At 45.9% G+C, this 25,346-nt stretch overlaps 1 protein-coding gene across 1 annotated transcript in view; it reads right to left on the bottom strand.

The window, feature by feature from the left end:
- Window positions 1-12,813: 12,813 nt before the first annotated feature.
- Prom1 (prominin 1) overlaps window positions 12,814-25,346 on the bottom strand; it is a 110,576-nt gene continuing 98,043 nt past the window's right edge. Inside the window, 5 exon segments of the mRNA XM_042054961.1 lie at window positions 12,814-12,853; window positions 18,616-18,684; window positions 19,089-19,112; window positions 19,621-19,736; window positions 21,704-21,796. Coding sequence (XP_041910895.1) covers window positions 12,838-12,853; window positions 18,616-18,684; window positions 19,089-19,112; window positions 19,621-19,736; window positions 21,704-21,796 — 318 coding nt within the window. The 3' untranslated portion in view covers window positions 12,814-12,837.

The following is a 25,346-nucleotide window of genomic DNA, read 5'->3' as shown; positions in this document are numbered from 1 at the left end:
GGAATCCTTAGGAATGAGACTGTCTGAGAGCTGTCTCCTCTCTAGGACTGGGATTAAGGGCATGCACGACAACCACCCGGTCTCTATGGCACACTGGTGTGGCTACTGGGATTAAAGGTGTGTGTCACGGCTGCCTGGTCTGTAAGGCTGACCAATGGGGCTGTTCTACTCCCTGATCTTCAGACAAGCTTTATCTATTAAAATACAAATGAAGTGTCACTACAGTGCTGATTTGGTGCATTAAGTAGTATCAATCTGTTGCGTCAGATAAGTATATAAAACTCTATTCAGTGTCAGAGGTAACGGGGCTGGCTACACAAACAGTAAAATCTCATGAACAGGTCTCATGTTGGAACTATGAGGAAAGTGTGCATTCCAAATTTTAATGGAAGATTCTGAGTCCCTGTTTAGGAAATCAAAAGACGCCTGCTGCTAAACTGTCTTTTCAGAGCAGCAAGAGGCAGTGTTGATGCTACAGCTGTGTACAGGAATGCACACCACACCGCCTGAGTCTTCTGGAGAATGAACTCTTCAAAAACATTTAGTATTAACTCCTTTTGTGAGGGATGTTCACTTGTTTCAGATACTGAATCAATCGAAAGAATAACTTGGTTTTATTTTTGGCCAATCAAAAAGAGATTACTGGGGTTTTTAGTAGGTTATAATGCTTAAGGATATCAATGATTTTAAATAAGACAACTTCGCTGTTTCTCATTTAACAGTTATTACAAATACTACTGTTCTTCTAGAAAAGCTTTCATGACTGGTTGTGGAGGTGGTGCTGGAGGTAGTGGTGGTTGTGGAGGTGGTGATGGAGGAAATGATAGCCGTGATGGTGGTAGAGGTGGTGGAGGTGGAGATGGTCATGGTGGCCACGGTGGAGGAGGAGGTGATGGTCATGGTGGACATGGTGGTGGAGGTGGAGATGGTCATGGTGGTCATGGTGGAGGAGGAGGTGATGGTCATGGTGGCCATGGTGGTGGAGGAGGTGATAGTCATGGTGGACACGGTGGTGGAGGAGGTGATAGTCATGGTGGACACGGTGGTGGAGGAGGTGATGGTCATGGTGGCCATGGTGGTGGAGGAGGTGATGGTCATGGTGGACATGGTGGTGGAGGAGGTGATAGTCATGGTGGACATGGTGGTGGAGGAGGTGATGGTCATGGTGGACATGGTGGTGGAGGTGGAGATGGTGGTTGAGGTGGTAGTGATGGTGGTGGTAAAGGTTTTGAAGGTGGTGGTAGGGGAGGTGGTGGTGGTGATGATGGTAGAGGAGGTGGTGGCGGTGGTAGTAGGTCATTTGTTAGTTTTACTCTTTTACGATAAATTTTCCCCTCAAATCAAGCTTTTTTTTTAAACCATCTCAGATTTTTTAAGTAAATTATTTTTAACAGTAAATATTCCTTAAAGAAATCTAATGTTTTAATATTTTTTACAGCATATGTCTGCACATAATTATATACATATGTGCACACACATGAACTCGTGTCAGAGAACACACAGAAACAGCAGGTACTAAATGTTCATATACCATATTATTATCTTAGAGTGGAAGATGGTTCTAGAGATCCTTGTGTTTGAATTTACCCCTGCATTCATGTGTTACCAAAATTTCTGGTTATTATTCTGGAAAGGCTGGAAGGGAGGAGATAAGTGGCCCTGTCTCTGTGGTGAGAATGTCACTGTGCAAGTTGGCATGGGACCACGCTCTTCACATGAAAACTGAAGATGTTAGGGGAAGAACCCCAGAAATAACCTTGAAAATGTCAATAAGGGCACAAGGACTCACAGAATCAAGACATTCCCATGTAGGGTGCACTTCAGAGAGGAAGGGAGAAGGAGAACGGTCCAGACACTTGGGAGACCTCGTTCATTCCACCACTCAGTCACAGTCTCCCTCCTTCATTTGTCTAAAGGCCACCCAGAATGGAGTCAGTGCTGCTGCAGTCTTTGCTCTCAAGGAAGTGGTGGACAGTAAGGGGTAGGTCTATATCAGATGACAGTACAGAGGTTAATTGCTAAGTTGGAAGGAAGCCTGGGATGTCTCTTCTAGCCAAAGGTAGAGAAGAATTTCTCAGGAGCCTGGAAAGACTGAGCCTGGGGGTGAAAGTTGCTGATCTTGTCATGTAGTAATTATTCTAGACCAGGTGGTATATTAGGCACTCCAGGAAAGACCAGCGTGAGTTTGATTTGACTCCTGTCCTCAAAATCTGGCAGGTTTGACCTATGCTTGGTTCTTAGATACCGATAGCTTTCCTACCACACTGGGAAGCCTTGGAGTCGTGTGGGCTGAGGCTAGGTCATCATATTCAGTGCTGAGCATCTGAGACAGCACAGTGTCCTCTGAGATGACCTTTCTGAGTGACTTTTTGAGCAAACACTTACTAGAATTGATGACAATCTCAGTATTTGTAAAGGGTCTATTCTGTTTGTTTGTACACTCACTGATTAGATTATTTATTTTTGGTGTTTGTATTTCTGAATTTTTATATTTACATATCCTGGATTTTAATCCCTTGTGAGATGAATAGCTGGCAAAGGTTTTCTCCTATTCTGTAGGTTGTCTCTTCAGTCTCTTCATTGTGCCTCTGTTAAATGTTTTGGCAAAGTTTGGTGTCTGTGGAGGGCCTGGGTTTCTGGATTGTAAATCAATGAAAGCATCCAGATGAGAAATAATCAGCTCAACTGTCACCCAGAACAGCCTGTAGGTGCACTAAGGGTTTTGGTTGTTGTTTCGGTGAAAATTGAGGTCCAAATGGGTCACGTAGGCAGATACTTGGCTGGTGGGTATTTATACTTCATCAGTTCTAGGAAACTTGGCCCCTCTGGTCCTTATTTTATCATGGGATAATAATAGCAAGATGGAAAACTTATAAAGAGAAAGTTAAGTCCTAGTAAAACACAGAAACTACATGTAAGTTGGTATTTGAAAGCTTAGAGTTTGTTTTGTTTTATTTTTTGGAGACTGAATTTCTCTATGTAACAGTCCTAGCTGTTTTGGAACTCACTTTGTAGACCAGGCTGGCCTTGAACTCACTGAGATCCAGCCACCTCTGCCTCCCAAGTGCTGGGATTAAAGGCGTGCGCCACCGTCTGGTGAAAGGTTAGAGTTTTTAAAAGGAGTTGTCTGAGGAAACCACATTCTCTAACCTAGTTTTCTGGGACGTGAGCATTGTATCGAGCGAATCTTCTTCTGGCACCTATACCTTTTGTGTTCTGAGAGCGACATATGTTCCCTTGGCTATTGTTAGTAATACCTATAACTCCAAAATGATTTAGGAGTGCCCTGGGATGGCCTTGTGTTGTGGGCCTGATACATGCAAAGACATGCATGATTTTGATTTCTATGTTGAGTATCTGGGATATGGGAAATTCTCCAAGTTTTTTAACCTGAAGAGAACAAATGTTAGGTGATGGTCCAATGACATTATAATAAATGTCAGGATAGAGCCACTTGCTTGTCTGGTAACCCAGACGAAGACGAGTATTTCAAGTTTAGCCAAGCGAATTGTTTCCTGGCTTCTGTACTTCATAAGAGACACCCTAGCTAAGAGTCCAAAGCAGCCCCATTCTGCGGAGCTCCACGATACATGGTGGCATGAGGAGCCATTTGCATACTCTGCGGCATCCCATCCGTGTTGAGTCAGCCAGGCCAAAAAGGCTCGTCGGGTTCCTGAGGGTCTAGGGGAAAGGTGGCCTCCTCCAACATCACAGCACCTGGCAAGAGACAGAGCCACGGAAGCCATGCTCCTGCAGGTGGAATGTGCTAGAAGGCTCAGTTTCCATTTGCCAGCTGTGCTGAGCATGGACAACTGGATGGGGAGCGTCATGGGGAGGTCTGAGATTATCTCTGCTTTCAGGATAGGCCGTGGGTAACCACTATTGCTCTTTTAATGTAGCCAGCATGAGGTATTTTATTCTTAATGGCAAAACTTTTCAATTTTTATTAGTATATTACACAAAATAATAGGCTTTATTGTGACACTTTCGTGTATTCCTATAATGCTGTTCAGAAACATTCATCCTCCATTATCCTCTTCTGTCCCCACCCGCGTCGGCTCTCCTCCTCTGCCTTAGAGTCCCTTTTCTGTTTTTTTACTTCTTCCTTGAACAGATTCTATTCATGTAGAAGGAAGCATGTAATACTTTTCTTTCAGAGTTTGGCCTATTTCATTTAACAAGATTATCTTCAGGCACACTTACTTTTCTGCAAATGACATGGGTCCATTCTTCAGCTGAATAGGACTCCATGTTGAGTTTCCTGCTGCTGGGTATCTGTGCTGATTCCATCGTCTGACTGCTTTGAATGACGGACATCACATTCCTCATGGGTATGTGGGTCTCTATCATATACTGATTGCTTTCTTTGGATGTATACCCAGAGTGGCTACTGGGACACATAATAGGTCTAACTTGAGTTTTGAAATGAATCTTCAAAGTGATTTGTATAAAGGATGCACCAATCAACTATCTCACCAACAGTACATCAGGATTGGTTTCCTTACTAACCTCACCAGGGCTGGTGTTTGGTTTCTGGATGACAACCAAGGAGATGATGGGCAGACAGAATCCCAGCATAGTTCTGAGGAGTTCTAAGTTGCATTTTCCTGGTGGCTAAATATGCTGAGCATTTTTTCCATTTATTTATTGTCAGTTATACCTTCTCTTGAAAAGGGTCTCTTCAGCTCATTTACTCAATTATTGATTAGATTACTTAATTTATGATATTTGATTTTGTTAGTTCTTTATATATTCGGAGAATGAACCTCTATCAGATAGATGTGAAGAAAGATTTCTGCCCATTCTGTAGGTTGGCTCTTCACTCCATGACTGGCTTATTTCTTGGGTGTATATAGTGTGTGTTCATAAACTCATTATTGTGCTCATATCTTGAGTGTTTCTACTGTTATGGAGTAGTTTCCTATACCAGAACCATTGGTCACTTGATAGCCTTAGGAGGCATGAGAGGTTGATCAGGCATGCACACTTAGAGCTCTCAAAAGCTAAACTTTTCCTTTGAAAAAACCATTTAAATTATCTATTGCCACCAGAGCACCCCAAACCTCAATAAATATTCCGTTTGTATGTCCGTAAATCTTCATGGGGGAGGGTCTTTTCAAGAGGCAGTTAAGACAGTTAAAGGTAACATGAAATGAGCAAGCTGGTGAGGACCCCGTGGTGGCCTGGGTGGTATTTTAGGTGGTGACCATTTCCTTCCTTTCTTCCTTTCTCTTTCCCTTCTTCCTTCCTTCTCTCTTTCCCTTCCTCCCTCCCCTTTCCTTCCTTTGTTCCTTTTCCTTTCCTCCTTCCTTCACTTCCTTCTTCCTTCTTTTGTCTTCTTTCTGTACCACTTTTTCTTTTAGCCGTTTACCCACTAAGCTCCTGGCTACCGCAAGTAGTGTCTTCCTCAAGAGGCAAAGTCTGCAGCCTTCTGCTATATGAACAATATAGTTCAAGATGAGCACCATAGCATGCTGATATGTGATGGACTCAGGAGGACTCAGCGCATTGGCCAGGAGATTTACAAACTATTCCAAATTAGGAACATTCTCCAGGTGCACCAGAGAGCTCAGGAATAAAAAGTTTTCCCTTTTGCTTTTGTTGTGAGACTCTGAGCCACTTTTACCCATGGATGTGAGGCCTTCTGGACAAGGGACTAATGACCGTGGCCAAAGGAAGCAATAACAAAGACAGGTGCCCTTCAAGCCATCTGGTAAGGTTAGGAGTTGTTGTTTTCCATGGGGAGGGTCCCTGAAGCTGCTCCCAACCACTAGGGATTGAATGGGAAATGTCTCCAGAGGGTAGGAATGCTAGAGGCCTAAGTAAGTCAGCATCAGCCCCCAATGGGCTGCCTGCAGAAAGGAGAACCCCATATACCACGGACTATTTTGCCAGCCAGAGTAAAGAGAGATTGATTTTGTTTAAATAAGGAATCCTGCTCAAGACACGCTATCTAGCGCCAGAACCTTCTATGGTGCCCTCTGCTGGTGCTGTATGACATAGACAGGCCAGGTCACGGCCTCATAATGCTCTAAAGCACACCCGGAAGGAAGCACGCCCTGTCTCCGGTCCTTCCAGAAGATTTGCTTGTCATTTAAGCCTAGAAGTCTCTTCACCTCACATCTAAGAGAAGGCTTTCTCACCAGATGGTGTCTGATGGACTCCCCAAGTATTACCTACCCATGTGAGGCAAGATCTGCAGTCCTCTTCTGGTCCATCAAGGAAGGGATAAAGCAGTTGTGTCCGAAACACAAAACCACTCTCTAGGAGAGATTCCTTGCTGGTAGGAGAGGTCACTGGATGAAGAGCATGAGGACACTGGCTTTCCATGGAACACTGAGCCACCCTGATGGCTGACAGTGTCTCCGAGTGGGCCTGCAGGACTTTATGAGGCTAAGAGGACCCACAGAGACCACTGCCAACAAAATAAGGCTTCAGCATTTAGCTACAATGAAAGGCAGCATGCCAGATCACGCAGGGCCACAGTCTTGTGTTTCAAAGCCTTGGTGATGACAAGAGGTGGGGTGGGAATGAGGAGGAACGTTAGGCCACAGCCTTAGTTGTTTCCAGGGGGGAATTCAAAGCTGGGGGATGTAGCTGCTGTAGAGTGGATAGAAGCAGACACGTCCCCGGGATGATTTAAGGAGGAGAACATTGTCTTGGACTGTGAGGGTTACATAGAAAGAGTGGCTTGTTTGCCCAGAAGAGATCTGATCCCAAGTGAGTTATTTATCTTCAGGAATTAGCTGACCTTATAGGCAGACTCTGTAAATTCCCCAAAGATACTGTCATATGATTAAAAAAAAAATCAGAACGTTGTAAAGCTGGGAGAGGTGGGGCTCAGGTGGGTAGGTAAAGTGCTTTCTGTGTGAGGGTGAGGACGGACGTGAGTTTCACCCCAAGAAAACACTTGTCCTACAACATTGGGGAGGCAGAGGTAGGCGGAGCCATGGGGTTCACTGACTGGCTTTCCAGTCAAGATGGACGAGGGAGCTGTTGAGAAGACGGCATGCAGGATAATGCCCGCCTTCTTCCAGATCCTTTCATTATATCAACACGCCATCACGACCAGGTGGATTCTAAGGGGTCCTCACAACATTCAAGGATTTATATCAGTATGAGGTTCAGGCAGTGGCTGTGTGTGTGCATTTTTTAGGATACACCTGGACCTTGTGAAATAACTTCTGGGAGGATTTCAGGAACCCATGGTGCTGACTGTGAGTTGAATGTGAACTGAACTATGTGGGTCATTTGACCTCTGGTTAGCATCCTGCGTTGACCCAGGGATTGGGGTTGGGGGGCACAGGGCATGGGCATTTGGAATCTCCTGATCTCTGTCAGCTCAGAGCCTATGTCTAGTGGTCCCTAAAAGGACTGGTTATGTCCTTTCCCAATGCGGTTACTATATACATGCATTTGTTGAGGTTATAGATAAAGGATTTTGTGGATGTCCCATCTTTTTCACTCCTAAAATCGCCATGAACTGATCAATACCACAGGTGATGAGAGTCAGCTGCTTCTGTGGCCATGTTGCCTCTGCTGTCCCTTGAGGTCTCTCCTTCCATCTTGCCTTCTATGACTGAATGCTACCTGCTGATCTTCTTCTCCAGGATCCAATTATCCCCATTTCTACTGTCCTGGTTTCATTTCTGTCACTATGATAAAATACCCAGACAAAAGGCAACTTAGGAGGAAAGATTATTTTAGCCCGCAATTTCAGTTATAGTCCATCACAGCAGGGAACTCACAGTGGCAGAAGCTTGAGGGAACTGGTCATGTCACATCTATAACCAACAACAGAGAGCAAAGAATGCACGCGTGCTAGTGCTCCTCATGTGTGCCTGTGCTCCTCATGTGTGCCTATGTTCCCCATGTGTGTCAGTGCTCCTCATGCATGTTAGTGCCCATGTGTCAGTCCTCCTCATGCATGTTAGTGCTCCTCATGTGTGCCAGCACTCCTCATGTGTGTCAGTGCTCCTTGTGCATGCTCCTCGTGTCTGTGCTCCTTATGCATGCTAGTGCTCCTTATGCGTGCTAGTGCTCCTCATGTGTGCCAGTGCTCCTCATGTGTGCTGGCGCTCCGTTCCATTTTCCTTCCTTTTCCTGTTTTACATAGTCCAGGACCCAGCCCATTAAATGGTGCCCAAACATTCAGGGTGGCTATTCTCACAATCAGTTTATAAACTCAATCAAGAAATCCTTCACAGGCATGCCCACAGGGCCAAACCCGATCTAGACCATTCCTCACTGAGACCCTTCCAGGTGACTGTACATTATGTGAAAGTTGACAATCAAAACCAACCAGAAAGCTGCCCCTGAAGCCTGGCGAGACCTTTTCTCATCCTTTAAGGATACCCATGAGAAGAGTGTGCATCCCATAAGTGGTTAAGAGGCTGGAGTCTGTACATCACTATTAAACTAAGGATAGCAATTGACCACCAACACAATGAGTTCAAAAATGGGCTTCCAGTGCTTGCCCTGGAGACTGAAATACTCTTCCAGGACTGGTGGTGTCTGTCAGTAGTTGCTTTGTCTGTCTAAGGGTGAACAAGAAACCCTTTAACTCTGGCAATGCGTGCTCCTTATGCCTATCAACAGAACATTTGGTGCTCTGCTGCCATCTGGTGGCTACCACTAGAATGTGGGCATCTGTGGAACAGGGTCATAGAGTTGTTTTCTGTGAGATACTGGCCACAGACAGTCCTGGTAGCACCGAGATGGAGCTATCTCATGCTTTAGAGCACATGTCTTCCCTCACAGCTAGCTGATCCTGCACTGTCCAGGTCACAAGATACCAGCAGCGACCTAATGGATAAGCCCCGTGTCTTACAACCTCAGCACCCTCAGCTGGTGGTGCCTGTGAGGGAATGAGCTTTGTGATTTGACTAGACAAGATGCCGGACAGATGGTACTGTCCCCTTGTGACCAAAGGACCTCAGGTGACGGTGTGCGCTGCTGCAGCTGTGCAGAGGTGGCTCCTCATGCAGAGAAGAGGGGGGCATTGACTCGCCATTGTTCAGCAGCCGCTCTGTGGAAAGCGCAGAAACGGGCATTTAACCAAACACAAAGGTGAAACTGACTTGGCTTCTGCCCCGCCACGTGAGCTCCAGACTCATTCTCTGACCCATGACACACTGGGGACTACTTATCCCTCCCAAGCTCCGAGGCTGCCTCGACTCTCTGAACTTGTCCTCACAGGAAGGTCCATAGTTTTAAATGCTACTCTAGAGACTTTCCTAATCGAGTTGCTTCTTCAGCTCATTCTCTGTATCTTGTGCACAGGCCCTGGGGCTCGACCTCCACCTGGCTGTCCACTGCTCTCCCCACAAGTCAGACATCTCAGAACACTTTGTCCCTGGCCAAACGCTTGTCACTAGATCCACTTCTCTGCTTGTCTGCCCGGACAAATCTCCTCTAGACCTGTCTGCTGTAGTAGCCTTTCACAGTTCCTTCAGCTGAATTCCATAACTTCCAGTGCTGCTAAGTTTCTCTTCTCCCTGTCCTGTGCAGTGTGGCACAATGCCATGCTCAAAGTCCTTCGCTGTGTGTTATCGCGTATCTTTGTTTTTAAACGATGCACTTTATTTTGTGTGTATGAGCATTTTGCTTTCATGTATGTGTGCATACCATGCACATGTCTGATGTCCCCAGAGGTCAGAACTGGATGTCATGGAGTGAGATGACATGTGGGTGGTGGAATTGAACCCCAGGCCCTCTGTAAGAACCAGCAAGTGCTCTTAATCCCTGAACTCCAGCTCGGATCTTTATAATATTCTCATGAAGTGGGCCGTTATTTCTACATGGATTGAAAGTGAAGGAAACAAAAAAATACTGCTGTAAGTGACATCTCTGAAGCCCATGCGACATTTGTTATGACACCAAATCTGCTCATAACTCTCCCATTCCAGGCATAAAGTTAGTCCTTTCTCTGCAGTAAAAGATTAAAAGGGGCTCAACATTGTCCAGCTAAGTTAACGGCAGCTAAAAGTTGCAGGGAGAAAATCCTGCAGAGATACCAGCTTAGAGAACCCAGTGTATCCTCTGGAAGTAGAGCGGTCAGAGGACAGAGAGGAAGGAAAGAGACATTTCTTTCTGTGAGGAGAGTCAAAGCCTGGGGGTGATGAGGAATACAGTTTTGCACGAACTGGTCACCGTCACTCATGAGTTCTTCATCTTTCCAAACTTGAATTCCTACACATCTGAGGTGAGAACACCAGATAGGAAGGAGATTGTCCTTTGTATTTGGAGACAGCAAAGAACTGTTATTGTGTCTTGACTTATGCTCCTTCCAAACCATCTGTGGTGGTCTGGAAGAGAATGCTCCCCAAAGGGAGCGGCACTATTAGGAGGTGTGGCTTCGTTGGGGTAGTTGTGATCTTACTGAAGGAACTGTGTTTCTGAGGCTGGGCTTTAAGGCAGCCTTTGCGCAAGCTTCACCCAGTGTGGCAGACAGTTCACTTCCTGTAGATGAAGATGTAGAACTCTCAGCCCTTCTCCAGCACCATGTCTGCCTGAGGAAAATGGTCTAAACCTCTGAAACTGTAAGCCAGCCTGAATTAAAAGTTTCCCTTTATAAGAGCAGCACTTGGTCTGGTTGAGGGGGACATCCTGTCTTCTACATAGCAGAGCCCAGCACCAACTGGGTGACACCCAACTAGGTATGATGAGTGCTGTCTCCCATGTGGCCGAAAATTTATTTCAGACCACAACATTTAAATTCAAAGGAAAGGCACTGAATTTTAACTATGCACCATAAAAGTGATTTTAAATATTGTCACTGTCCTTAAACAAGCAAAAGACATTGAAATGTCTGATTCAGTATAAAGGATCCTATTGCACTTGTCACAGTTTTCTGCCCGTGAGCCCCTCTAAGGGTGTGTGTATAAAGGGGTATTTGGGTGTCTAGAGAGTCTTGGATTGTTTCCTAAGGAATGATTTTTTAAAACAATGTAACAGTGTCAGATTAGGTATCCTAGACCAGCCTTGAACTTGCCACCCTGTTGTCTCCGCTTTCTGTGTGCTGAGATTACAGGTATGTACCACCACGCCTGGTAAAACAGTGTCTACATTAGGGCTGAAAATCTGAGATCCCAAAAGCCAGCGGGCTGAGAAGGCAGGTTGCCTGCGCTCCATCAGCTCTGTGTCGTGGGTGATTTCATCCTGGAGAGCATTGGGTTAAACATGCAACAAGAGCTCAGCTCCATCACAGGCACAGTGAGACTTGGGCTACTCAAGGAGTCACGCGCAGGCCACATTTCTCAAGCTCCTTCATAGTGACATGAATCGGGGCTACGGGCTCATGTGGAAAGGCTTGGGATAACGCTATGCCTCTCATTGCGGTTACACTCACTTCGACCAGCTTTCCTCACTGATCACTTCTGGAAAGGTCACTGCCAGCAAGTACAACCCACAACAAAGGCAAACTGACCAAACTCCAGAGGCTCCATTCATCCACGCTTTATTTCAGATCTCAGAATCATGACAGGAGTTCTTGCCCCTCATTTTAGAATCCCACTGATAATCAGATGACATAGAACTTACTGCCCACCCTCACAAATCAGGAAAGTGTGCCCCTAACCGTGAAGCAGGACTGGCTTCTCTCGAGTTCTCTCTGTTCTGAATTTGCCAGTGGTGTCAAGCAGGCATCTTTGTCCAATAGGCAGACTGGCAACCAGCAGAGGGAGATCCACGAGGAAGGACGGGCCTGCTGCCGGGCTCACACACTTTCAACGCATGAAAAGTCCTCACTACAGCCCAACCCAAAGGGAACCTCATTTAGGAGAAAAATCTATTCATTTGTGTAAAAAAAAAAAAAAAAAACCCAACGGTGGTAGAAGAGTATATATACAATTTACTATATGCAAAATATACACCTTTTTTTGTAAACTGGTTTGTGTTTAGCACACTCCACATATGGAAGTAAGTTAGGTACCCAGCTATGACATCCAAAGAGCTGCTCAAAGGTGAATGTATCCAGGGGGAACAAGAAACCCCATATATTTTAGTGTCTAATAGAAATTCAGTGTAAAAAAAGTTAAAAACAGGGGAGAGTCATTCTTGAATAGCGATGGACACGTGGAGTATAGCCATGACTGTTCATCCCTGACAAAGCGCTACCCCCTAAGACCACTGGTGCCATGTTCTCAGTGCCCGCCTGAGTCTCCACATTTGCCACCATGATTCCTTCCGGATTTGGAAAGTTCTAGAAGACATAGAAACGATCCAAAGTCTGGGATCCTTTCCACTTTGACTGTCTTGACACTGAAATGGGAATCAAACATAATTTTAGAAACTGGCTTTGAATTACAAAAGAGAGCAAGAATGCAGAATCCTAAAATGGTCCTGTCAGGAGCCGAAGAATTATAGGAAACATAAACTTATTCAAGAGGCAGGGGGCTGGCCTCGTGGGCATCATCTCATCGTTATAGTAGAGTTTACATTCAGACATATATCAAGGAAATACATCTTCACAGAAGTGTTCATTGTGAAACAGTGTGTTAGCACATATAAAACCTCTCAATTCCATAACCCTCAATGTACATGTGAATATCTAACAGCTTATTATTTTTGCTACATTTAAAAATATCTAATTTTATACCTTATGTATCCAGGACATAATCACTGTGCATGCGTGTGTATCTACATTTATCTACATACACACATGATCTAGTCACACAACTGGATCTGTGCATTTAAAGACGTATAGAATTTGTATACTTATTTAGATTTTTCATTTAATATGTTAGAATTACCTGTGTTTTGATGTTTTAAAACTAATCATATAAATTCATTTATATGAAGCATTACACTTACCTCAAGCAATTTCCACTTCAATTGTCAGTAACGAGATGGGCTAAAAACAAAATAAAAGAGACAACTATAACAGTCTGGGCTAGGCTGCAGGTGGTCCTGTCACCTCCATATTCAGAAGCAGGATATGACTAGAGTCACAGATGAATACATGTTAAACCCCATGAAAGTTAGCAAGGAAAAAGAATGCCAGATAAGGCAGGCTGCTCTAGCATCCGTCTATACTGCATTCTAAAGGAAGCTGAGGGTAGAGTGAGACAAACTCAGACATTCATTCTACGGTGAAGAAGCGAGAGTGACTAGGATCATGTGTGTGGGAAGGGTCATTGGGGACTTGTGTGCAGTACATTTAGAATAGCAAAAATCAGATGATGGCAGATGACTCTTGGCCACAAATAGCTTCCTGAAGCTCTGCAGGGATCTTGCTGGACTCTGTATGCATGAGCCCAGATGTGAATGTATCCCATAAGCAGCTGTCTGATTATCAACCCGTGCTAACCCCACCACCCTCTCATATTTCTTCAAGACCATGACCTTGACCCCCATGAAGAATTTGTGCAAGGGGAGGGGGTAGGAGAATCCCATGTGGAGGGTGTGAGTTTCCAGTCTGGCACACCCAGTTCATCACATAGCAGAAGACCGGCAGAAGATGGAGCAGGTGTAGGCAGGGACACTGTAGGAGAGATATGGCAGTGGGCCCTTCCCACTTCTCCCAAAGCATCTGCAATCACACTGCACAAAGCCTAACCTCTACAACTCAATAACAGGGCATAAATTTGAAGACATATTTCACAGAAACAGTACGGTATATGTTTCCCATGGTGGTTTGTTAGCATTAGATGGGAAAACATCAAGCAGGGTGTAGTGGCTAATGCTGGTAATACAGCTCTTGGGAAACTGCTGAAGGAGGATTGCCAGAGTTCCAGACCAGTCGGGGCTGCAAATTCGAACGTGTCAGAAAGGATTCAAAGGGTGCCATCTCCAGTTGAGCAGACCCAATACTTGCTGTGATGGCAGTTTGATGGGATACACACCTCTGGCCATGTCTGTGATGGATTTCCTAAATGAGGTTAAGTGAGGTGGGAAGACCCTGCACCTGCTACAGGCTCACAGTCCTTAACAACAAAAGCCAAACACTAGCATTCATGTTGCTTCTTTCCTCACTATGGATCCAATATAACCAGCAGTCCCTGCCACTGTGACTGACTGTACCTTGGCACTGTTAGACAAATCCTTCCTTCTCTAAGTTACTTGTGCCAGGAGCTTGTTACGCAGGCAGATGACCTCCCCAGAGGAAATGCCTCTCCTTGGTGCAGGACCATGTAGGAGGCAGAATTAGCCCTATGAAGAACATCTCAGGCTTCAGTGTGTATAAGGAAAGCCCCATTGCTCTTTTTTCTGGAGGCAAATGAGCCCATGAGCCCATGAGCCACCACAGGCCATGATATAGACTAAGTAGAGGCTTGTGAGTGGCTGTGTCTGTGCAATTGAATAGTAAAGATTAAAGGGAAACCAGATCAGATTTGTTTTGAAATGAGTATGCCACTAACAATATGCATCTTACTTATGAAGACCTTTCCCTGCCCAGCTCCCCATGAAGTAATAGCTTGGTCAAACTGACCCTACTTTGGTTAAGTGTCAGTGCGTGCTTTGATTGACCTAAGGATTCCTGAACGGGCAACGCCAAAACATCTTCATGAAGCACTGACCCATGCTTGCACACAAACCTCTCTTTGTCCAGGTTACAGGCAGCATGTCAGGGCTGAAGTGAAATCACCTTACCAAGTCCATGTGAATGGAGCAGGTAGCCAGACTTATGTGTATAGAAGGTCTTTAGGGGTCTTCCCTATGATCCATGGCTCTGTGGGTGTCATGAGGGGAGGCTGAGTGGCACTGGCTCGGCTGATAGGTTAGCAAGGTACCTTTATTTGTTATGTTTGACTCACGTTTAGATTCCATCAGAATCAGCTATGTAATAAGAGTATCCCCGCTATCATGAACTACAAACCCTAGGATAGGGGACTGCACTAATAGAAGAGTGAACTTTGACCCTCGCAGTTTCTAGGCAGGTAGAGCTCTCATTGACACCTTTTACAGATGTGGGAACCGAGACTTGAGGATGTCATTAGCATTTCGCAACGGCACAGTTCAACAGTGAAGATTTACTCCAATCTAGACCCCAGAGTCTTCTATCATGGGTCAAGGGGTCTCATTGAGGCTGGAATGACTGTGCCCATAGGGCTTCTGAAGTGCCGCTCTCTCATCTTCAGAAAATAAACAGGCCTTCTAGTCTGTGTCCTTCTCCCTGCCCAGAAGAGCCGGCAACTCCAGAGGCCCACCAGATCCCCACACAGAGTGGACACTCAGGATCAGGAGACCCACCAGGCCCCCACGGGACACTGGGGATTCAGGATCGGGAGACCTGCCAGGTCCCTACAAGACAGTGGGGACTCAGGATCAGAAGATCCACCACATCACCAGGACAGTGGGCACTCGAGAAAGCGGGTGGGTCTTGGTGTGCGTGTCGCTGAGAAAGTCGCTTCTGTGACACATGAAGGACCTTTCAGTTTGGAGGACTTACATTATTGAAAATCAAGACAAAGCAAACAATATCTTCAACCTGTCTTTGGAGCCATCTTACTGCCTAGAGAGCACAGAGGAAGGACTTCAGGCACTAACACAGTCCCAGCTTCTTCTCCCAGGAGTGTGGAATGCTAGGTCCTTCCAGACACACCTTCAAAGGGATACCAAAAGCAGAATCATCACAAAATCACCCGGAAGCACTAGGTATTTAACGCTGCTAGAGGCTGCTTTTCCTATTCTCTACTGCAATCACTTCCTCCTCTGCAGGAAGTCAGATCCAAGCTTCAGCAAGGCTTACCGTGTTCCTATTATGCAGACTGAGTGCTAAGTCAGGAGAAACCCACAAGCCCTGAGAACCAAGTGTTTTGCTCTGTGGGAGTGAGTAGGGACTTGGTATTGACAAATGTTTATATCACATGTTAAAGAAGACTTCTGGCCCTCTTTTACACCCAAAGGCTCACTGCCAGGGCATGGCAGGACAGTTCCAAGGATGAGAATTGGTGAGTGCCTAGCAGGCATGTCTAAATGATGACCTGAAGGGTCCCAGGTTAGCTAAGAAAGCAACCCAACACAAAACTGTGATGCTCCTGAAAGGCTCATGAGATTTCTGGTTTGTTTTCATTTCATAACCTTTGTTTGTAGCTTGATTATGTAATTCTTTTGTTCGTGTGTTTGTTTTGAGACAGTGTTTCTCTGTGTAACCTTGGCTGTCCAGGAACTCCCTCTGTAGACTAAGCTGGCCTCGAACTCACAGAGATCCTCCTGCATCTGCTTTGCAGATGGGATTAAAGGCATGTGCCACCACCGCCTGACCCAGATTGTGTGATTCATGAGTGTGAACTTTGCAGATGAGGATCATGTCAGTACCATAAGCTGAACACTTTTGTGTGCCTACTTTGACATCACTTCTAAAAGTGTTCACAGCAGAATAGGAGCACCAAGAGGTTCCTGGCCCTCAGAGACAATCCTCCCACTGGCAAGCTGAGTCCGCTCTCCCTACCGGAAACATGGCATGGATGTGGTGGACTCTGCCAGACCTCCAAGAGCTCTCAATCCCTTGCTCCTGGCGCTGTACTGCTATACCATCTTCTAAGACGGGCTTGTCGCCAGCCGCAGGGCAGTCAGCAGAGGATCCTTCCACCGGAGCTCCTGCGGCACGATTTTTTGCCAAAGTGGTCTACCTGAGGGGCTCTACCTTCCCAGGTGGACCAGATCCCACAACTGAGGGAGATGAGGTGCAAAGGCCACATCTGGCCCCGGAGGGTGACTTCTGACAGGCCATACTTCCTTCAGAGCTCCCCGCTGCTGAGATGAGACTGTGGCAGGTCTTCCTAGACTTCTGATCCTTCCTCTTGCAACTATGGACCCTCTTAGACATTTGCACCCCAAATTCCATCTCGGCATCTCTGCCGGAGACCCAGCCTTCCACACCTTCCCACCCACACAGGTCTCTCTCCAGCACCCTCCATGCAGCCTCAATGAAATGTTCAGCTTGAGAGCAGGCATTTGGTGATGTCATGCCTAGGAGGTCAGCACCAGAAGTCAGTTCTGCACACTCAGCATGTCCTCGGAGAACTGATGCTGGGGTGTCATTGGTAGGAAAGAGCTCACCTCTGGCCTGCAAAATCTCAGCTAAGAAATGTGAGACAGCCTCTAGGCCCTCCATGCTGGGAAGGGGGAGGCCAGTACACAACACAGGACAGCCATAGCACTGTCTATGTGCTCTGGACCAAGCCTGGTAAACTGAGATTTGCCCTGAAGCGACCTCACAACACAGCATCCTAGCATCCAAGTTCAGCACACTGTCAGAAAAATAGATGCGTATATCCCCCACCTCCAGAGCCTTAACTGACCCCCCGCTTTATCATCACCACTTCAGCTACGGCTGGACATCTGAAGAGCAATAAGTCATAAATAGAGATTCTGACCTATCCGGATGATAATATCATGAAGCTGGGGTGGGAGGACCACTTTAGGCATGAAACCCCAGAGAACTCACAGACCCCCACAACATGAGGACACAGTGAGGACAGAAAACACCATCTATGAAAAATCTGCCCTTATCAGAAACTGAATGTGGTGGCACCTTGGCCGCCCATTCCCCAGCCTACAGAACCACGAGGAAGAAATTTCTGTTCCTTAAAATAAGCCACACTGCTTACTGTGCTTTGTTATAGCAGCTCAGACACTGAAACGATACCTCTCCCCGCATATGACAAGCTGAAACAAGAGATTCTTATCTTAAACTTTTGGAATGTTCCAAGTTGTAAGTTGGAGGGGGAAAAACCTTTTTACCCTTCTGAAAGGAGAAATTTTACTTTTTGTTCCCGTTCCTCTTGAAACCAGCACATCTGCTGTCTCTAGGAAACGTGGCTAAAGATGACAATGCCCCTGACTAGAAAGGGGGCTTCCTATGTGGCAGTACCTGATAAGGAGCCCACGCTGGAGACTTCCCTCAGTGTGGTGTCTACTCTTTTAAGGGGAAATGTCCCACATGGAGCATGGGGCTTCTAGGACAGCGGGATTCCCCATGCACTAATGTTTGACTCACTCCTTTGCAACTGGGGTGGGGGCAAATACCCTGGGGAGCTGACCATTGGCTTGGCGCTAGCTGTGTAGACATGGGGAGGACCACAGAAAATCTTTCCCCTAGTGGACGTGTTTGTCTGAAATTTTAGTGGGGTGCAGCAGAATTCACTTGGCAGGTAATACTCAGAGTTATCCGGCAAATCCAGACTCACAGCAAAGTCCAGGGAGCATAAAACTACAAGGATTTTGAAAGAAAAGCTTGAGTTCTTTTTATGGTTGATTAAAGTTAATTTTCTGGAGAGAAAGAAAGGAAGTGAAGGAGGGAGGAAGGCAGAGAAGGTCTTTAAGTCACTACTTGGTGATTTGGGGCAGAGGGGCTGAGTAAAGGTGTGCATGCATGCAACCCGTTAGGGTCTAGAGTCCCTCATAGCATTTGAAGATGACATTCAGTCTAGAGGCTACCCCATTTCACTGTTGAGGAATCCACTGGAAATTTAGATGATCGGCATCGTGGAATGCTATGCGGAGTGTGACCAGAGCTAGCCAGGGACAGTCTAGAGCTAGCCAGGGACAGTGCGGTGGCATGCAGAGGGAGGTGAAGGGCATCAGAGCATGCAGAAGGCTCGCTGTCAGGTCCAGCAGAGACAAGAAGGCTCACCCCAGGCTAGGCATGCACTCCAGGCTTTCTTTTACCTTGTCATAACGGGATTGTGAACACCATATAAGTGATCTTTATGATAACCATTACTACCGTTTTCCAAACTGCAACAAAAATAAATACACCAGAAACACCAAATTACCTCTAGGGTGAAGCATTCATGCCATGGATCACAAAGACAATGTAAAGGCTACAAAACGTGGGTCACAGATTGTCAGGTCGGCAAAGAAGGTTTGAGGATGTGCTACATGCCCATTTTCCCTCTTTGGAAACCACAAATGGAAACAGTGGCTTCCCAGAGCGACGCATCTAACGTATAAAACGCTCATTCGCTCCATTCGTAAGCACCTTCTAAGCACCAACCCTCTTTCTAAGAGGTACCGTGATTCATCTCTACCCAGACTTCTCTGTTGTTCTTATGTCATATTATAAACTTAACTACAGGTCTACCATGTAGTAGAAACCTCCCCCGTCCCATCTGTGAAGATAATTTTTTAAAAAGGCTTACTTTTTCATGGGTACAGTTTCACCACTATAAAATATAAAAAGGGGAGACAGGGTTATTTACTTGTTTGGTCACTAGGAAGGCCATGATCTACACCCTCCTCCCCACCCCCCCTCCCAGTGTTTTCACTGCAGTCCGGGCTGACAGCTCAGATTACAGAGATGGCGAGAGACGACAAGAAGGGAAAAGCAAACATGCGTGTTCAACAGACACAAAGCAAAGGGCAGGCGGCAGCGCCGGGGAAAAGTGGTAACAACGGTTATCATAAAGTGAAATGCCATGTTCCCGAGACAGGTGAGCTGAAACAGAAGAATGCTGGTTAAGGATGCTGAGTAAAGAGGAAGGAAACAGAATCATAAGACTGCTTATAAACAAACAAAAACAAGACCACCGCCACCACCACCAACAGCAGCGGAAAAGGGACAACCCAGGACTGAAGCAGAAGCCGATTGTTCTCTTGAGGACTGGCCTCTGGTGGCTCTCAGGGGACGGTGCTGCATACAAACGCCTGGCCCTCGAGAAACTCCACACTCACTCGTCATATATGTCCTCTGAATCCATCCTGCGATAGTACTTGGCCAGCTTGACAGCGATGATCACAGCGGGAAGCAAGAGCGCCGTGGCTTGTCCGATGCCGAACCAGAACAAATTCTGGGGATTAAGACAACAACAACAGTCAGGAGAAATAAATGCTGGGGACAGATAAATAGGAGAGAACATTCGCTATGGGAAGAATTCTTCTTGCAACTTTTTTTTCCCTAACCCTAACCCTAACCCTAACCCCTAACCCTAACCCTAACCCTAACCCCTAACCCTAACCCCTAACCCTAACCCTAACCCCTAACCCTAACCCTAACCCTAACTCCTAACCCTAACCCTAACCCCTAACCCTAACCCTAACCCCTAACCCTAACCCTAACCCTCTAACCCTAACCCTCTAACCCTAACCCTCTAACCCTAACCCTAACCCTAACCCTAACCCTAACCCTAACCCTAACCCTAACCCTCTTCTTGCAATTTTTAAAACTTTTATTCTGTCTTCAAAATCAATTGTGAACCTGGCAGCAACCAGCCACAAAGGAGACTGCAAAAGGTTATTGTAACAGAGGAATCTTTCCACAGGGCAAGCAGGTGAGAACCTAGGTTCATGCTTATTTTCTAAGAGAGGAACAGAAGCATCTAGTGGTGAAACTAAGATTTGGTCTAACACAGTCAGAAAGCACCCAGTCACACATCACATAGTGTATCTTTGTTAGGCTGGCTGCTAACCAAGACAGCTGGCAGCCAGCAAGCTCAGCTTTAACTGCCTTTCCATATAGTTTAATGTAAATATGGACAGTTGGCTTTGCTGAGTTCTTTCTACATCTGAATAGTCAAGACATTGGCAACTTCAATCTACAGAGCCAGGGCTGGGCTACCTCCCTGAGAGCTGGTCAGAAAGGCTCCTGAGATCTCCAAAAGAACACAGGCAATTGCCCATGCTGGTTGGGTGCAAACCAGGACTGAACGATAAGACTCCGTCACTATCGTCAACATACACTGGTTATAGGACATAGAGCAAGCAGGCTGGAACTGGACTAGAACTTAACCATCATAGTGCCCAGAGAGGTGTGAAGGATGCTGTGGAGGCGTTGTCCTCAAAAGCCATTACCCTGTGGGGTAAATCGCAGACACAGAGACAAATAGTGGCAAGTCCGGGATGGGGCCACCAACCTTTTTCTAACTGGATTGGAAGCCTGTTCTGCATGAGATAATTCATATCGAGTCCCGGAAACACAGTCAGAGCCTGTTCCTGGGAGGTTGCAGGCCCTGATGAGGAAGCTACTGCTGTAGCTGGGCTAAACGGACATGATATGCTCATAAAATTACCTCCAAATAATTATATTTATCCTTATTTGTTGGTGCCACTGTCAGTTTTGGACAGAGAGGCTTCTTCTTTCAGTGAACAAAGGTAACCAAAGATCGTCATAATTGGCCAAAATCATAATGCGACTTTTGAATGACCGACCATCAGTGCTGCATCTATATCACTGCCATCAAGGCTCGAGAACTCTCTCAGAGGAAGGTGAAGACAGACTGGAAGAGCAGAGGGTGTGGGGTGCTATGGAACCCTGCCTTCCATGCACGACATGGCTGTGACAGTCTCCACCAAAGCAGAGCTGTGTTCCCTGCACAGGACTGCACAAGCCTTGGCCCGTCAGCATCCTGCCATGGAGAGGCCTCACAAAGCCCAGGCCTCCCTGGGAATTTATAGGCTGTTAATGGTTGACGGGGATAAGAAAAACAACTTTCTTTGATGCTATACCACTGGTAAGGGTATCCACACTCCTCTGAATAACCCTTCACCTTGTCCCTGGAAACAACCCCAATGAAAACCATTAGATCAAGAGGAACTGGCCGGGAAAAGGAAGGTGAGCAGAGCGATGGGTGGGGGACAAGGGAAGATGACGGTGGCACCTCTCTGGCACCTCATCTTCAGAAAAGAAAAGTGATGTCATAATCTCTCTGTAAATCTCTCTGAACAAGGTTGACAATGTACAGAACTACTAATAACACAATGGAGGGGGAGAACACATGTACGCAATATGTCTTCCCTTTTTGAAAGATGAAGTTCTTACCAGAGGGTCAGCAGCATAGCCACACAGAACACCATTAACAGCGGAGTCCATTGCAGTGACCACAGGTTTGCAGGATGTCATCTTCTCTGTGATCTGTGGGATGGAAACAGGCAAATGTGCAGTGAGGCTCCACAAAATTCATGTCGTAAGATGTGGACCCCTGACTGGATTCACAGAACATCCGGAAGTGTGCATCACGGAGTGTCAGGAGGCCCTGTGAGCTGGCAGCCGATGAGCCGATGAGCCGATAAGAAGTTCTACAGTAGTACAGTTACATCCATTTATAGCAAGACTCTCAGTCCTCTTGAAGCTGCAGTTTTTCCTCGTTTGCAAAGACTCATTTTGCAAAACTTCTGGGGAAATAAAGACGTGCACACACCCAGCCTAGTGCTGCAGGGTTCTGTTATCTGGTGAAGGAGTGGGCATCAGATGAAAGAAACTGTATAGCAAAGGTGAGCCAAGGGGATTAGGAAGAGGTGTTCTCCCTCATGGGAAGACTGGCCCCAAAGATTCTGGTTCCCCTTATCCAAACCCTCTTGAGGCAGGCAAGTATAAGGAAATCTTGGCAATACAGGGCTCCACTTGGCCCTTCCCTCATCATGCACTTAGTCACCTTGGACCCCCACTGTATCAGTTGAGCTGTGCACACACCCCAAACAATAACGTGTTACTCCACCATAGCAACCTTTCTATAAACTCCCTGTGTTCATTCAAAAATGTCCTAGAACATACCCTGAGACTCAAAGGAATGGTGGAGAAATGGGAACCCAACCTGGGCTGATTTGGGGTTTATTCACAATATGGCAAACTGTACGCACAAGATGGCAAACCATGTGCACAAGAAAGCAAACCGTGTGCATAAGATGGCAAATCATGTGCACAAAATGGCAACCCATATGCACAATACAGCAAACCACATCCTGAGTGAACATCTAAGGGAAACCCCTACTTCTTATGCTTCTGTATACTTGGGAGTGTATATGATTAAAGTCAGACACACCATGGGAAAGGACATGAGAAGTGAACGAAGACTTTAAACCTTCAATTAAAACAAATAATCACCCCTCCCCCACTGCTGACCCAGCAACTAACTCTACTACCTTCTGGACCCCACACAAAGAAGCCTTAACGAGTAGCCCAGACTCACTTTTGGGCAGCCCGCGCCTCACACAGTCTGCTTGCTTCTCGCAGCAGCTCTAGTACTCTCACTGTGCCTATTGCGTAAAATCCTAGCTATTTGCCCCATTCACTTCCATGGGTTCCTCATTCGAGACATGGAGGAGCTTGAACATCCAGTCCCGGGCAGACACTTTCGTTTATTCTCCAACCAAAATCTCCAGGATTTTTAATCTCCTTCAGATTTTTATGCCAGACAATGATTCCCCTGAGAAGTGGAGCCTTTATGTTCATAAAAGACAACAGCTACTTACAGCATACGAGACCACCTGCAGGTAGTGTCAAAGTAGCCTACTATGTTTTCGCAACTTCTTCGTTTCCTAGAAAGAAATCAAAAGATTGGGGCCATATTAAAGTGACTAGCGCGTACTTAATGGATTATAGCTACTTCATCCTGGAATACTCACACGGCACTTTACACATGCGCTTAGAAAAAAAACTTACTTCAATAACAATAGAGGAATGTTACTGATGAGGAAATTCTGAGCAGAATCCAAAGACCATGATGATCTTGTTCACTCTCTCCTGGAAAACATAAACATTGGAAGGGGAACAATTAATTAATTAGGCAATTTGCAAATCAATTACAGTCCTAGGGAGGCTGATTCCAGGGTCCCATTCCCCTTACTCAAAATCTTCAGGTTCTGGATGCTCCTCTGTATAATGGGAGTGGTACCATCATACACGGCCCATGCCATCTGCTTGGGCACATTAATATCTGAGTAACTATGGCTATCCTGGAAACTCGCTCTTGCAAACCAGGCTTGGCCTTGAACTCAGACCTGCCTGTCTCTGCCTCCTGAGTGCTGGGATTAAAGGTGTGCGCCACCCACCACCTGGCTCCAATTACCTTTTGTGGCAAGGAAGGGGGAGGTTTACTGAATGCGTGGAAATTTTTCTGACCAATTTCCTCTAAAGAATACAGGACAGCAGCTAGTTAAACCATGTTGCGACTCTGCACTAAGTGTTGTAAGGAAACTAGAGATGGTTTCAGTTACACCAGAGGTATACCAATGTTGGGCACAACATACTGTGCAGTTGATGTAAGGGACTGAGTACTCATGGAGTGTCATGGAAGCCATCGACTTCTCTACCTCATGGTGACAATGGTTGTGGCCAAGTGACTGTTTCAGCTTATGGAATGGAGGACAAGTGGCCAGTCCTCCATTCTGAGCGGCAGCTTAAAGGCAATCCATGCTCTTGCTCATGCCCCAAGCTTGTGTCGTTCTGTTAAACTGTTGATAACTGAAATGCTCCTCCTCAAAACCACAAACAGTAAATCTCTCTGGGGGTGTCCCCTTTTGGTGGACTGAATGAGACTGGCCCAATAGGCTCATATATTTGAAAATGTGGTCTCTAGCTGCTGGAACAGTTTGGGAAGGATTAGGAGGTGTGGCCTTGTTGGAGGAAATGTGTCACTGGTGGTGGGAAGTTTAACAAGCCCATGCCCTTCCTAGTTAGCACTTTCTCTCTTTTCTTCCCTCCCTCTTTTTCCCTCTCCTCTGCACGTTTGTGGATCAGATGTAAGCTCCAGTACCATGGCCCATCTGTCTACTGCCATGCTCCCCACCAGCTGCCACAAGAGCCTGCTCTTCCAGGCTGAGGTTCAGGGAAGGGTGATTAGAAAAGCCTGTGGCTTGGCTAGCAATGATAGTGAACATGCGTGGTCAACAGGGCGAGGACCACCATTGATAGGCAGCTCAATCTAAGCAACATGCTTTAAGATCACCCTCCTACACAGCGAGACCTGGACTCTTGAAAACTTGCACTCACAGAAGCACTTGGAGAAGGGAAGCCATGGGAAAACCGAGTTTTGGTATTCAAAATTCTCCCAACACCTCCTTTTAACTTAAACTACTTATTGAAAACCAATACCGCTGAAACTCTAGGTGTGATGTTGATAACAAAACCCTCATGAAAGAAAATGAAACCCTTACCGACAACTTCTCGCTCATGCGCTCAGTGTCCGGAACACTTTGTTTTATAAGTATTCTGATGAGGAAAAGAAAAAGCATTTCAAAGAAAAGTTATCCAAAGCATCAAGAACGCAGGCCTTCTATCAGCCCCTCTCCCAACACAGACATCAAATCTGACTATACTGTGTAGTAATGGCTGCATTCTTGAAGTAACAACAGACAGGAGCCACAACATGGTCCTTATACGCCATTAGGGTGTAAGAAAACCCATAGAAGAGAAACAGGGATCATATTCAAAGGCTTGAATGGCAGCATATCACACACACAGCATACAAGAATGCCTTCAAAATAGGTTTAATCCATGAGACAAAGCATCATTAAAACAAAGCGTGCTACAAGTGTGGTTTTACTTGAATGGTTAGGTTAAGTGGAAAACTTTACCTGTAAAAGGCCATTCTGTAAAATACTTCAGATTTTATGGGCCATACAGTCTGTTTTTTATTTTATTTATTTATTTATTTGTTTATTTATTTATTTATTTATTTATTTTT

Source organism: Arvicola amphibius, chromosome 1, assembly GCF_903992535.2.
Source record: "Arvicola amphibius chromosome 1, mArvAmp1.2, whole genome shotgun sequence".
Classification (NCBI taxonomy): domain Eukaryota; kingdom Metazoa; phylum Chordata; class Mammalia; order Rodentia; family Cricetidae; genus Arvicola; species Arvicola amphibius.
This window is presented reverse-complemented; position numbering and strand designations above follow the sequence as displayed.